The 15,349-nt window shown below is 37.9% G+C and overlaps 1 protein-coding gene across 3 annotated transcripts in view; it reads right to left on the bottom strand.

Moving 5' to 3' along the window:
- Positions 1-9,663: 9,663 nt before the first annotated feature.
- Positions 9,664-15,349, bottom strand: part of CNMD (chondromodulin) — a 33,177-nt gene continuing 27,491 nt past the window's right edge. Inside the window, exons 6-7 of one of the 3 annotated variants that reach the window (XM_025924516.2) lie at positions 13,957-14,123; positions 9,664-10,208 (exon numbers count right to left, since the gene is read on the bottom strand). In XM_025924516.2, coding sequence (XP_025780301.2) covers positions 9,996-10,208; positions 13,957-14,123 — 380 coding nt within the window. In that variant the 3' untranslated portion in view covers positions 9,664-9,995. Of the gene's footprint in view, positions 10,212-11,451; positions 11,535-13,956; positions 14,124-15,349 lie in introns of those variants that run through there. The other 2 variants (XM_025924515.2, XM_086711086.1) reach the window with 2 other exon arrangements.

Raw genomic sequence — 15,349 nt, 5'->3', positions numbered from 1 at the left:
GCTATAATACCCTATGGGCCAATGATGGTTCCCAGGTTTGGGAGTGAGTACCCCAAGGGCATTCTTCTCTTTTTCATTACACACAAAGGAAAATGGGAAGTTGATAATTGAGATGTTCAAGACCAGGGGGATTTATTCGATTTTCATTTAAGACTTTAAAGACTAAGTTGTCTTGATCTTAGTAAATAACAGGGTTTCAGGTTTGCTGATTTTTAGTAAGCATACAGAGATTGGGCCATAGGAGAAGAGTTTGAGGGGGCACGTGGGTGGCTCCATTGGTTGTGCGTCCAACTCTTGATTTCAGCTCAGGTCATGATCTCCCAGTCATGAGATCGTGCCTTGCGTTGGGCTCTAGGCTGGGTGTGGAACCAACGTAAGGTTTCTCTTTCCCTTCTTGTCTACTCTTCCCCTGCTCACGTGTGTGCTTTCTCTCAAAAAATGAGAAGCTTGGAATAGAATTTTAATAATGAGGCAGCCGAAGAGAACCTTGTTAATTGATGCTTAGATGTGCTTTTTGAAAAGTTCAGGATGCCATGATGCCTGTTTAGATTGAAACATAAACCTTGTGCCAAAATTAGGTGCTCTAAATAGCAAACTGAGTTTGAACGAACTGCAATTTTTCCTTGGATGCTTTATGTCCCTGTAAGGCTAAAAGTTTTAATAGGTGGATGCTGTCTTCTTGTGAAGAGGCTTGAAAAAGGAGCAGGGAAGCAAGTCATCTCCATATTGTAACAGAATAGAACTTCTAGGAAATTTTATATGATCTAGATCCGCTTTTAAGATTTGTGAAAAGTTAGGGGCGCCTGGGTGGCGCAGTCGGTTGAGCGTCCGACTTCAGCCAGGTCACGATCTCGCGATCCGTGAGTTCGAGCCCCGCGTCGGGCTCTGGGCTGATGGCTCGGAGCCTGGAGCCTGTTTCCGACTCTGTGTCTCCCTCTCTCTCTGCCCCTCCCCCGTTCATGCTCTGTCTCTCTCTGTCCCAAAAAAAATAAAATAAACATTGAAAAAAAAAAAAAAAAAGATTTGTGAAAAGTATGAAGGATTTACAGTAGCACTTCGGGGCAGTCCAGTCCAGGTGTATTGTCCTTCCCAAGTGAAGGCAAAGAGATAGTGTCTTGCCTTATCCACTGGAATACTAAGGAAGACACTCTATATATATAGAGCAACCATGGTGAAAAATTTGCTTTCAGTAGGGATAGAGGCCAACAAAGTATGGAGATTGGGAACATCGGAGCCGTGAAAGATGACAATGCTGTTTATGACTTGGGAGGTCTGTAGCTGTTTTGTTTTTCATTTTGTTTGTTTCTTTTTATCTGGTAAAGTTAGGGCTGTTGCAGGGACTGGTACAGGGGATAAGGAGGTCTTAGGCCTTATAGTCTTCCGTTGTGGGCTTAATGCCCAGAAGGGCCTCCTCATTTGTAGGGTATTGATTAATTCTAGGGAGAGGCTTTGAGAGATCTTGTTGTATCTTAATAGGAGGTACACTGTGGATTCTGCCAATAACAGTTCAAAGTTCTGCCCATAAGAAGAGTGGTAGCTGGTTCAATAGAGACAAATGATCAATGTCCTTGTAATTAGCTCTAGTGCCATCAGAGACAGAACAAATAAAACATATTGAAGATCATTCAGTTCACTTATTTGGCTATTTTGGTTGCTGTTTTCAAATTCTAGAATTATTTTCCCCTTTCAGGAGAAAGAAATTCCAACATATTTTTCCAAGAAATATCCGTCCAGTCAATAGGGATGAAAGAGCTACAGGGAAAAGGGTAGATATCTCTTGGCCTAACCAAAAGAGAACAGGTTTAGAGCTAGGAACCTGTTGAGTTTTATTGGAGACCCATACTATTTTAATTGTTTTAATACTCTACAGCAGGCGCTGTTTAATAACGGTGGGGTTGAGCACTGAGTGTAACTTCAGTGTCCATTAGGATAGAGAGGCATTCGTTCCCAATCTGGAGAGTGGTTTCTCTGAGCCGATTAAAGGGAAGGATTGGGAAAAACGTCTATCGTTCCTTGCAGTTCTGACATTAGGGATTGGCAGGGCACTGGAAAGGATGGTTAGAGAGTTGAAGGTGCCTGGAGCCCTTAAATCTGCAACAGTCTTTCTTCCAGTGTCCTGGCTTTTTACAATAATGGCAGAGACCAGGAGTTGTGGGTTTGTTTTGTTTGTTTAGGGGCCTCCATTTGTTGGAGCTGAAAGTCAGGGATTTTAGTGGTGTTCCTTTTAGTTGAATGATCCAGGGTGCAAGGGAGCTGGCTTACTAAATTAACTAAATCTGGAGTGGACATAGTTTCCCATTCCATCATCCTGGTCCTTTTAACTAGAAGAGGAAGATCCTGGTTCAGTCCATTAATGAACAGAATTAAAGGCTACCCAGATGAATTCAGCACTTAAAGGAAGACTAGAATTTTCTCTAAAAACAGTTTGGAATTGGCTGCAGTAATCATGCATGGGTTTATTTGGCTTCTTTATATAGGCCTCAGTCTTGCTCCATTCGACTGTCTCACAGTTATGTTTGAATCAGCTCTGTTCTTTCTTTATCAAGTGGCTACAAATGACCCATTTCATCCCCCATGTGACAGTTGCTTGGGTTAGGGGATGTGGGTGGTAGCTTCCAACTTTGTATCTGCAGTACCTGGTATGTAGGGAATAGGCCCACAGAATTTGTTTGATGATGGTTGCATTTGCTTGTGGGCTTACTGCTGCATAGAATGTCCTTATTTGCTTCCGTGTATTCTTTAAGTGAGCCCATTGAGAATATTGGGACTCTTAATGAACCTCTCCATTTCATGTCCTCTACAGGAATTCCTTGCCACTCCAGCTGTGATGTGGAAGTGCCTTGTTCAGGCCTCTTATGACTCCTCTTACAGTTTCACTGGGTGTAGGCTTAGCTGCAGTTCTCTTTTTTACCTTGTGGGTCCTTCTCAGTTACAGTGTTGATTACTTAGCTTTGGATTTTTTATGCAGAGCTCTGTGCCTTTCACATAGATATTCAAGTATTGGAAGAGTTGGGTTACTTTTCCCAAACTAGTTTTTTTAAAGTTTACTTTGTTTTTTCTATCGTGCCCCTGAAATTGTTCATTTATTCATCAGTAGAGATAGAATAGTAATTTTTAAGCAGGTTCTAACCCACGGCCTTGAGAGCTAAATCTGATTTGTTCTTAATTTATCTACATTACTAGAGGGAATAGCAGTTATATAAGTAATCAAAACCATTGTGATATCCAAGTGTTTTTTTTGTTCTGTTACTTAATTTTCAGATTTCTTTCTTTTGTCCTAATTGTTTTAAAACCAAAATGTGTGTGTTTTCATAAAGAAGGGACTGAAGTTTGCTTTCTAACTAGCATAGTGATTCTTCCAGAAGAATTCTTGAGCCCAGGGAACTTGGGGAGAGTGAAAGAGGCCAGAGATTTAAAAAGCCAGGAATGGAATTGGTTTGGACATATGGAAAGGTTTGGAAACCAAGAGTGGGTGAGTCCAGCATTTTCGTTTATAAGCATACCAATTTCTAAAAATAATAATCATACCAATCTCTGGATGCAAAAATTTGAACTACTTACTAGTACCTTTTTTTAAAAACCTCCAAGAAGTTTTGAGATTTTGAATACCACATGATCCTCTTTGGTGAGGGTTGCATACTTTATTTTTTTAACAGTGTGAACATCCTTGAGGTCTTTCTGCCAAAAGCTGTGTACTTTTTTTTTTTTGAGTTTTCACTTTAATATAGATATTAGAAAAATATAGGTGAGTGAAAAATACATAATTCATGATACACCCATTCATTCATTTATTGAGTGCTAAGTATGTGCCAGACACTGTTTTAAATACTAGGAATACACTGGTGAGCAACCCAAAACTGCCTGCCTTTATAGATATTAGCTCATGAGAGAAATAATCAAAGTGTATGTTAAATGATGTTAGTGCTAAGGAAGAAAACTAAATGTTTGAAGAGGACAGATTTGAGATAGAGTAGGGGAGTCTGGATCATGTAGGGCCTTCAGGGAATACAGATGAGATCATGGTTGCCAGGCTAGAGCTTGTTGTAGCTGAATATAAAACCCTGTTGTCCTCACTCAAAATTCAATCAGTTGTCAGTCTTTTTGAAAATTTTCTAATTTTTATCAAATATATATACAGTCAAGTCAAATTTACTTTATAAATCTAATACGGATTGTTGTGGAGTTTTATTCTGAATACCTGAAAGTATTGAGGTGAATGAATTTCATTTCTGGTACAGGACTTCATGGGTAAATGGGAAGCCCTCAGTCTCAGTTCTCGCCTTACGTCTGCCCTTTCCTCCTCACACATTAAATTACAGCAGTATCACATTTTAGTGTAGTCTTTGTTTAGCAAAGCTATTTCTTGTCTGGAATATAAGTACAGTTTATAGCAGAAGAGATACGGAGTCAAAATTGAATTAAATAGAATGACTGGTTGTGAACAGGGACTTAAGAATAAGTGTGATATGGGGTTTTATGTTTAATAGAATTGTAAAAATCATATCAGCAGGGCATGTTTTTATGGCCCATCTGCCAAGACTAGAAATAGCTTTGGTACCTATTACTCCCTTAAAACATGTATTTGCATTTTACTCCCCTGTCAATATGAGGAGACAAAACAAAAATAAAATCAGAATTTTAGAGCTAGAATGAATCTTAAATGCTATCTAGTCCAAATTTTTGGTTTTACAGGTGCATTTTTTCTAGAGTACACTCATAATACTGTTTTCTTCATAACCTTTCTTGAACATAAACTCCCATACATAGTTGGTGAAAGAATCAGATTCTAACTCACCTAAAACTTTATTTTCCCTAACATGTACTGACCCCAAATATCAGGCAACTAAAAATTAGAGCATTAGTCAGATATTCTGTATAATATATTGGGTAGTGGTTCTCAAACTTAATGTTGAATAAGCCTCACCTGGGAGGCTTGTTTTTTCATATGTAGGCTTTCTCGGCTACCCTCCTGAGATTTTGGATCAGTAGGTTTGGAATAGGGCTGGGAAAATCTGTTTTTAATGACCTGGTGATTCTGAAGTGTGTGACCTGGGGCACTGCCTTTAAAAAAAACACCGATTTCAAGGGGTAAAGGAGAAACTAAAGAAGTGATGTTAACACTAATCTCTAATGCCTTATTTCCTATAAGTTTCAGAAAAGAATAAAAAGCTACTTGGGTTGTTCCTTTGAAGAATTTTTTCCCTCTTACATGGATGTAAAGGCACAGGAGAGAAGCTCAGTGATCATTTTTGTTCCTCTGTCATTAGAACCTTAGGGTCATTATGGTAAACTAATGGAATCTATATAACTGTGTGTCACTGCACATGATGAAAGAAAATGTGTTTCAAACTGAAACAAATTTAGACTATTTGGACAAGATGCTAGCTTATCACTGCTGAGATACTACTAAAACTGAAACAGAGAATATTAGAATGCTCAGTATTCATGGAGAGCCCTGGCATAGTACTAGTGTATAATGAAGCACTATTTCTTCTTTAGCAACTGGAATGTTCTCAGATGCTGCCTGTCTGATTATGCATAGGTGCTAAATGAATATTAAAAATTACTGGGCTGGCTGAGTAGGTTGAGTAGAATGTGTGTTAGGGTATAGCCTGTGGAGATCTTTTTTACTGTGTAGTTGTATAGTTAACCCCGTAACTAACAGGCAGGAATATGGTTTTAATTGAAAAGAAACCACTTGCTTTTAAAAGCATTATGTTCTGCTAAAAGTTCATGCTTGACTAGTTTATTCCAAGTCTTTGGCTATGTCAGTAGAAAGCTAATTCATTACATGAAGTGTATAATAGTCTCGGTTAATGGAATATAACAGTTGGGAAGAGAATTTTTTGCAAGGAAATAATCCACACCTTGGAAGTCTGAAGGACAGGAAGCCACCAATATCATGTTTGTTTTTTTAAGTAATTGCAAGTAAATTTGCAAATCCAATACTAGCTTTAAAAAAGTATTTAGGGGTTATTTCTTTCAAGCATTGCTACTAAAATTTTTGTAGCCTGTCTATAGACGAGAAAAAAAGAGGTTGAACTTTCTAGCATTCTAATTGCAGGAATTTGATGGGAAGAGAATTTTTGTAAAGGAGTAGGCACAGAGACAACAGGACTATGACACAGAACAACTGTGGCGTTATTACTAAGCCTATACAAGGAACTTAAATGTTTTTTTTAATAACTTGGTATTTTAATGTAAGGACTTAGTTATAACTTATACTATTTCCGGTCCCATTATCTATCTGATGATAACATATACCCTAATGACGACTGACTCCTATATATTTTATATTTTAAAACTATTAAGACATGGAAAAGGTTCAGTGAGCCTAATATCAACTATTCGCTAGGTGTAGGTTATACATGCAATAAATGTATATATAGATGTACTTACCTTTACAGGGTAAATACCTAAAAACTATATGTGAATTGATTATTTTGAATGTAAACAGTTTAAATAAAATCTGTAGTAAGTCCTTTTATTGTTGAAAGTCAGGCAACACTAACTTAACCTGTTTGTAAATTTGATTCTACATACTCTCATGGGCTTTTTCAAAGTGAAACCTGTATATGCATATGGTAGATAAGCATGCATATATGTACAAAAGCCCTTTAAAAGGAGTTCACCTTCCTTTTATAAACACCAGAACTCACTGTGCCTGTAACATGTTTTTGCTGACGTTTGCATCATTGACTCAAGTTTACACCTTTATGTTCCAGATATGCTGCTAGGACGATCGGTGCATGTAGATTTTTGTCAACTCCCTCTTACCCCTCAATAAGTCAGTTAACTCTAAAAAAGATTGTGACCCTTTCTATAAAATAAATGTTCATCAAACAAATCAGCATTATTTAGCTTATGCAGAAAAATTTGTCCCCCACACACGAGGAATTTCTATTTTGTAAGAATGTAGCTTGTATTTCAGAGTGCAATAAAATCTGGTGTAAGAAATAAACTGTTTTGAGTGGGTTAAGTGATTATTCTGAATGTATTTACTTTTCTAGTGTCAATTATTTGAGGGGGTGGGGGTGGAAGGGGGAGGTATAAAGATGAGGTTAACAAGTTTTTAAAATGGCAGTAGCCGTATGTTGGCATATTTTAGTTTGATACGTTAATGTAACATAAAAAGAACCTACTGGAATCCAGCATGGCCATGTCTTCATTTTCTTTGTGCTTATGCAGCAGCAACTATCACATCTAAGGCTATAATAGCCCTTCCAGTGTCAGTCAGATGAGGACCTTGAAAATTAACCTGTGATGTCCATAGGATTGGTTTACAGCATGGCTGAGAATTAGATAAGTACCTATAAAATAGTAAAATATATATACACACACGCAGTGTACACAGGGAGTCAAGATGCATCATAGCAAACTGGACTACATTTCCACCTTTTAGACTGGCCTGGTTAAAGGTAATCTGGGAATTAGTACCAATTTGTGAGAAGTTTATATTCTGCAGGGTCTTCTTTGACTAAATGTTCTTCCTTTGTACACTTGATTCTTCTCTTTCAGAGTAGAGTAGACCTTTAGTTTTCTTCCTTGAACATAATTTGAGTCTGTCATGTCTACTCTTAATCCAACCTTGAATCTCTGCCCTGCCCTCAAAACATCACTATTTTCCCCCCTATTAAGTAGACTTCCGTGGGTATTTAGTGACTTTTCATAACATAATATAACTCCATTATCAATTATGAAGTAGTTTATTTACTTCTTATATTTTCATTTAATTATGGTACTTTGGAAAGGGAGCACCTTTTCAAGAGACAGCCTGCCTTCCCTGTGACATGCCTTTCTCCTCACAGAGTTTGTCACTTGCTCAGTTCTCTCAAGGAAAGGTACCAAGGTTGATCTATCTAAAAATGGAAACTTAACCAGCTCCCTTCTTGCCCGCAGCCTTTCATTGGTTTCCTATTCCTTATCCACCCAATAAATTCCAAGGTAACATGTAATATAAGCAGTCTTCTGTCTACACATCCATCTTAATATGTTCTGCATCAACCCAAATGCTCAATTCTTCTGATTGTCTCATGCATCGTCACACCTCTGACTTTACTGAACTCCTCCCTCTGCCCAGAAGAATGCCCTTCCTCTGTCTTCTTTACCTTGCTAATTCCTGCTCATCCTTGAAGACCTCACAAAGGTATTTTCTTCCTCCAAGAAGCCCAGTTCTCCCAATCTTTGTCAAGGCCTTTCGTGTATGGAGTCCTGATTATCTGTCTCTCATAAGACCACAAGCTCTTCCGGGCTGGGATCACAGAGTCTTTTTGTTTTTTTGATTTTGTTTTCCTTTTTTAATTTAGTTGTAGAACCAAGTACAGGTTGCTGGACAGTGAGGTTGGAGATGGTAGGCAGAACCATTGACACATATTTACTTAGTTAATAGGGTAACAACCACTTGAAAGACTAAACATGTAAAATTCCTATCTGTGCCAGAAGTAGCTGCTGCCTGAGAACTGTTTGATCATTACCTACAGTTGAGTGTGTGTCTTTACTTCATATCTTTCTCCTGCAGAGACCTAACTTGCTGTATATTTCATTAGATGCAGGTATATGAGCATTCATCTGATAACTAGGTTTAAGAGACTGTAAACCTTTACCAACTTAAACTGGCAAACATCAGATGTACAGTAATAAGGTTTATTTAGAATATGGGACTGTGGTGAGATCATGGTATGAGGATGTTTTTGTCATCTCTGAATCCTTATATTGTTTTGGAAAACTTATTTTCCTTGAGAAAGCTCTCTATTTTTCAAACTGGGATTCAGAACTCAAATGTCAAAAATATGAGATACCTGTTCATTTTTCTGATCTAGTATTTCAGTTTGTAAAGACAGTCCTTGATCCTGAGAGACTTTATGTCATTTTAAATAAATAAGCCATTCCTCTCAGCCAGATCTGCCAAGCAGTACTGTGAGTCCTATTACTATGAGAGTAGCTTATTGGTAATTGGACTACATCAAGAGCCTGATTTGTACTACAAAGATAGAAATCACTCTGCTGCTTCATGCGCAGTGACCACTTACTGAAAACAGATTGAAAAGGGTATGAAGACCTGCTTTTCAGAATGTCAGTGAAAGTCCTTCCCCACAAGTCTGATTTATCTTTGACTTCATTTTCCTTCTTTATCCTAATGCTCTTTCGTATGAGGTGTCTCCTAACATAGGGCACCCACCTATTAATTAATAGCAGCACAAACTATAAATAACACATTTTCTGTGAGCTGCCACTTTGAACTTTATAATGTTTGCTCTCAAGTAAATTACATTATAAGTCCTGTCTTACTTTTTTGTTTGTGTTTTTATGTGGGAACTTTGGGGCACAGTTGCAAGACTGGGAAGAACAGTAAACATTAAGAACAGTGGAGGAAGGGCACCTGGGTGGCTCGATCGGATGAGTGTCTGACTCCTGATTTTGGCTCAGGTGATGATCCCACGATCAGGGTCATGGGGTCAAGGCCCGTGTGGGGGGTTCCATGCTGAGCGTGGAGCCTCCTTGAGATTCATTCTCACTCTTGCTCTCTCCCCACTGCCTGCTCACACTTGCTTGCTCTCTAAATAATAAATTTAAAAAAACAAGGGAGGAATTCTGCATAAATAACAACCAAAACTTAATTATTTTAGCAACTTGATTAAAAGGAACAAGTGTACAATTGAGATCTTTGACATTGTAAATGATTTTTCATGTTTATTTCAAAGTAGCTTGGGAAGTTAGTCTTATAAGCAGACTTTATAGGGAATGCAAAGCAAATAAAAAACAAGTAATAAAAGAATTGTTACGGCATTTTTTACTTTACCCTTTCAGTACATTTGCACATTCTGGATAAAGTTTTTCTATGAAGCAATTGAGAGATTCTGTTAAAAGTGTCTTGAATAACATCATTCAAATTGAATATAAAATACTTTTTGGTCCCTTCAGCATCAAGATGCCTCACACTCTGGTGGTCTCTTGAGTTAGTTCTCATGTTTCAGCACCTACTGTATGGAGTGATTTCACACCATGCCCAGGATGCGGGCCACCCACCAGCTGCATGGCATGACAACTCGGCAGGCGGAGCGGCAACCTTGATAGTTGTAGGGCCACGGATAGTAGCCCCCCAGGGGCTCACAGATCTTCTGGCAATGAGTGTAGCTCCGCCTACATTCTATGCAGCAGATTCCTTCATGATCCAGTCTAGGGTCGAATGTCATGCCTTCCCCTTCCTGCTGCTGTGAAATAAAAGGTAATTGTGTTTTCTTCATAACGAGAATTCTATAGCATGCACATTATTTTGAAATAAGATCCTGAATATTTCATTGGTACAAGAAATAAGTATCACTTTCCCTAAGAAGTTTTTCAGTCTTCTAACCTGATAATTCAGAATTCCTTCTAAAAACTCAACCTCCATCTGTCACTGGCAGGAAGGTGGTTTTGATTTTTTTTTTTTTTAATGTCATGAAGTTTCTCCATACCTTTAATGAACCGTAACTTAGTAGTGCCTCGTTTTAAATAGACTAACAAAAAGGAAAGCATGATTCAAGAGTGGCATTTCTGCCACTGCTAATTTTAGTGGAACACTAGTGCCATTTTGTACTGATGGCCTCCACACTCTTGGAGCATCAATTGCTAAGCCAACAGATTGCTATTCTAACTCCACTAGCTGAAAACGCTGACGTCTTTAGATTCTGCCTTCATTTCCACATAAGGGGTCTGTAACACTCAGGAAAAGGCACCATAAAATATGGAAAAATTCAAGACCTTAAACTTGACTTTCTAATTTCTATGTGCCTTTATTATAATTCCATAAAATCATGGATGGAGTAAAAATCACCTGCAGAGTTCCCATTTTCACTGCTGAAGAGCTCACAGAACTAGAAGCAACTTGCCCTCTGCCAAATTTATGTATCTGGTTTTCCTGTTCATGGATTTCTAGGGGTACAGATTGTGTAATATAGTATTGAATTACATTGCCAAAAAGCCCTTAATGTATGTTCTTGATTCAGTTGAAGTCTCCACTGAACTTGGGCAGATGCAGCACCAAACATAGGTTAGGCTTGAGCTGAGTGAACCTAGCAAGCCTGTCACCTCTTCTGGTATACAAAAAAGTCTTGAATTTTTTTGGGGGGAAGGGAGGATACTTTTTACTATTTTACAGTATATCAAATATACTGGAAAGTGGAGAAAACTGTGTACCAAACATCATCTAGTTTTCATAGCTGTTAACCTTTTGTCAGATTTGCTTGGCTTTTTCTTTTCCGAAGTATTTTAAATTTGGAAGTGACCTTAGAATTGAAGGTATTATGACATTTCACCCATAAATACATTAGAATGCACCTCCAAAACAATATTTTCCCTACATAGCTACACTGCCATTACCGTACCTAACAAAATTAACAATTCCTTAACACCATTTGATATACCCTATGTTCAAATTTTGTCACCAAAATATTTGTCTTACTCTCTTAAACCTTTTTTTTTTTTTTTTTTTTTTTTTAATTCTTCAGGCTCTTCTCATTTGTTTCTCTTATTTCTTGAACTGGGTTCATCAGGGACTGCAAAAAGAAAACCACCTAATTAATTGATTGTAGCTGACTCTTCCAGGGCAAGGGGAGTCAAAAGCCTGTTGGTTGTGGCATTTCCTCATCTAATAGTTGAACAAAGGTGTGTTAGGATTTAAAAGCTGGGAGGATCTCTCAAAGATACTTCCTCTCCAAGGATATTTCCTTAAAGAAACTTGTGAAGGATTGAGGTCATGGGGAGATGTTTCTGCTTAAACCTGAGCATGAGATAAAAGGAAAAAACTGATACAATTGGAGTTTTCAAGGAATTTGGATCACTCAAGTCTGGAGGCAAGGCAGACAGAGTCACATCCTGCCCTTCTGTGACGGGGCTGATGCCCTCATCGCCTGAACCAGATTTAGCTAGCCCAGCCACCTGGGGAATAAACTATATTAAATTTTCTGTTGGCCTATTCAGATTTTATTTCTTTTTTATTATTTGAGCTTCAGGGAATGAAGTACTATGGTGTCCTGAATTTTCCAATAGGCCATGGGTTATTTAAAAAATACATTTTGCTCTAAATAATTCTAAAATTTATTAATCTAAAATGATAGACTAGAAAATAAGGACTGAATAGGCTAGATAGGAAAAATATGCAAATTAATTGCCTGTCTATGAAAAGATGCTCAACCTTACACATAATTAAAGACAGGCGAGCTAAAACAATGAGAAGATACATTTTTACAGCCAAGAGACTGGTGAAGATTTTTTTAAAGTTTGAAAATAAATTAGTCCCTCTCTTTACCACGTGAAGATATGTAGCTGGCATAATTCCTTGGGAAACAATTTGGCATCCTCCCATTAAAGTAAAATTCTCATCTCCTTTGACCCAGTCAACCCATACATCAGTATTTATGCTAAAAATACATTCCCACATGTGTACAAGAGGCATAATAAGACTAGTAATTAACGTTGAGCAAGTTCATGCCTACAGTGCCAAGCACTGTGCTAAGAACTTCACCTGCATTACCTCATTTACTCCTTCCCATAAGCCTATAGGACATGTACAAGGTTGTATACTATCAAGAGTATAAGAACAAAAGATAGGGAAATAATTTACATGCCCATCAAAGTAGAACTAGTTAAATTTCTGTGCATCTATCCATCCACACAATGGACTATGATGCAGCCATTTAAATGAATGAGGCAAGGGGTGCCTGGTTGGCTCGGCTGAATAACCCAACTCTTGATTCCAGCTCAGGTCATGATCCTGGGGTCATGGGATCGAGCCTCTCACCGGGCTCTGCATTGAGTGTGGAGCTTGCTTAAGATTCTCTCTCTCTCTCTCTGTCTGTCTTCCTCCCTCTTCCCCTTTCCCTGCTTGCTCTAAATTTTTTTTTTTTCCAAATTAAAAGAATTTGGGGCACATGGGTGGCTCAGTTGGTTAAGTGTCTGACTCTTAATTTTGGCTCAGGTCATGATCTCATGATTGGTAAGATCAAGTCCCATGTTGGGCCCCACTTGGGATCCTCTGTCTCCCTATCTCTCAGCCCCTCTCCTGCTCATTCTCTCTCTCTCAAAATAAATAAAAACTTCTAAAAAATAATAAAAAGTAATAAAATGAATGATGTAGATGTATGTAGAAGATACAGACCAGTCTCCAAAATACTGTATTGTAACTGGAAAGAAAGCAAGGTACAGAAGTATTGTATGCTCTTTTGTGTTAAAAGTGTGTGGTACACTTTCTTATACAAAGAAATTGGGCAAATAGCTATTGTTAATACATTGCTCTGGGGAAGGTGTCTGAGGTGGAAGAGAAACATATTTCATTGTATATCCTTTATACTTAAAAAAATATATATATGCATGTATTTTTTCAATTAAAAAATTAGTTACAAAAATTTACTACTCTACTTTTACTCCCTTCAGAGTATAGTAATGGTAAATAATATTTTATTGAAGATTGGAAATTTTTAGGACATTAGTTTCATCCTTATAAACACCAGTTCCCAGTGTTTCAGACTAAGGTGTTTTATCTGTGTATGAGTCTGTCTCCCTCCTGGACTGAGAGCTCCCGAGGGCAGAAGTTATCTCCTGGCTGTGTGCACAGGGCCTGGAAAAGAGCAAGTTCTCAAAAATGTCTGTTGAATGGATGAATAAAGTGGATAAGAAGGGGGAAAGAGAATACTTTCTTTCTGGATGTTGTCTCTAGGGCACATTCTTAGAAACATTTTTTGAATAATCAAATTCCTGATATGAATTTGTCTTTATGGATTTGCCTGTGACTCAAAAAAAGGAGAGCACAGAAAACAACTTTGAGTAACGGTTACAAACAATCTGGATCTCACACTACAGAGACCATGCTTCAGTGTAATCTTACCCTCATTTATTTGAAAGTTCAAGTAGACATACCGCCACTTCAATGTTATGTTCAACGGATTTGTCTGAGCATGTCACGAAAACATCAGTACGTACATGGTAAGGGTTGTCTGGATTGAAGGGTTCTGAATCCTCTTGAACACTAGGTCTGGTTTCATTATTTGGTTCTCTAGGGCCTGGGTTGCCCCGTGGTGCACTAGGTGGTCTCCTTGTGGTAGTTGTAACAATTTTTCTTACCAACTCTCTTCTTTCTCTCTGGATTTCTGCAAAAAACAAAAAACAAAACTAAGTTAATCCATTTATTTGGATAATTAAGGAAGTACTGTATCAGGGTAGAAGCATAAATGGATACCAAAAACATTGGACTGAATATGGAAATTTGTATTGATGATTTTTTAAATAATAAAGCATATTTCAGAGTCTTGGGTTAGTAAACAAACAGATAACCAGAATTTGGTTTTACAGTCCTGAGACAGGTATTGTAAGGTAGCTGACAAAAATCCATTCTCAATCCTTCTTCTTCACTTACCTCTACTATAGGCGCTGAGAAAGTAAGAGAGACCAGATGAAACATTTTGGGCCAGTGAGACGTAAGCAGAATATATTGGCGCAGTTTCTGGGAAAGCTTTTGCTTTCTTGGTAAAAGAGGACTGGTACAGCTTTCTCTGTCTTGTCTTCTTTTCTTGAGCATACATATATGTGGGTTATGAGAGCCAATTTGTGACCAGAAGGGATAGGCACAAGGATGATAAACCAGTATGCGATGGGTAGCAAAATGGTAAGATAGAAAGAGCCTTGTGATGTAGCTGAGTAGCTGATAATGCCAGAAACCTCCCTCCACACTTTTGATTGTATGAAAAAAGTCAACCTGTATCTATTGAAACCACTGGTGAACAGGTATTCTGTTAACTTTCAGCCCTGTGCATTTTTTGTCTTTTATTTATTTATTTTTATTTAATTTGTTTTTTAAACTTGCATCCAAGTTAGCATATAGTGCAACAGTGATTTCAGGAGTAGATTCCTTAATGCCCCTTACCCATTAACCGCCCCCCCCCAACCACTCCAGTAACCCTGTTTGTTCTCCATATTTAAGAGTCTCATGTTTTGTCCCCCTCCCTGTTTTTATATTATTTTTTCTTCCCTTCATTTATGTTCATCTTTTGTATCTTAAAGTCCTCATATGAGTGAAGTCATATGGTATTTGTCTTTCTCTAATTTTGCTTAGCATAATACCCTCTAGTTCCATCCACATAGCTGCAAATGGCAAGATTTCATTCTTTTTGATTGCCGAGTAATACTCCATTGTGTGTATGTATATAAACACACACATACACACACACACACCACATCTTTATCCATTCATCCATCAATGGACATTTGGGCTCTTTCCATACTTTGGCTATTGTTGATAGTGCTGCTGTAAACATTGGGGTGCATATGCCCCTTTGAAACAGTATACCTGTATCCCTTGGATAAATACCTAGTAGTG

The sequence above is a fragment of the Puma concolor genome, chromosome A1 (genome assembly GCF_028749965.1).
Source record: "Puma concolor isolate L17-30 chromosome A1, mPumCon1.1.hap2, whole genome shotgun sequence".
NCBI classification, from domain to species: domain Eukaryota; kingdom Metazoa; phylum Chordata; class Mammalia; order Carnivora; family Felidae; genus Puma; species Puma concolor.
This window is presented reverse-complemented; position numbering and strand designations above follow the sequence as displayed.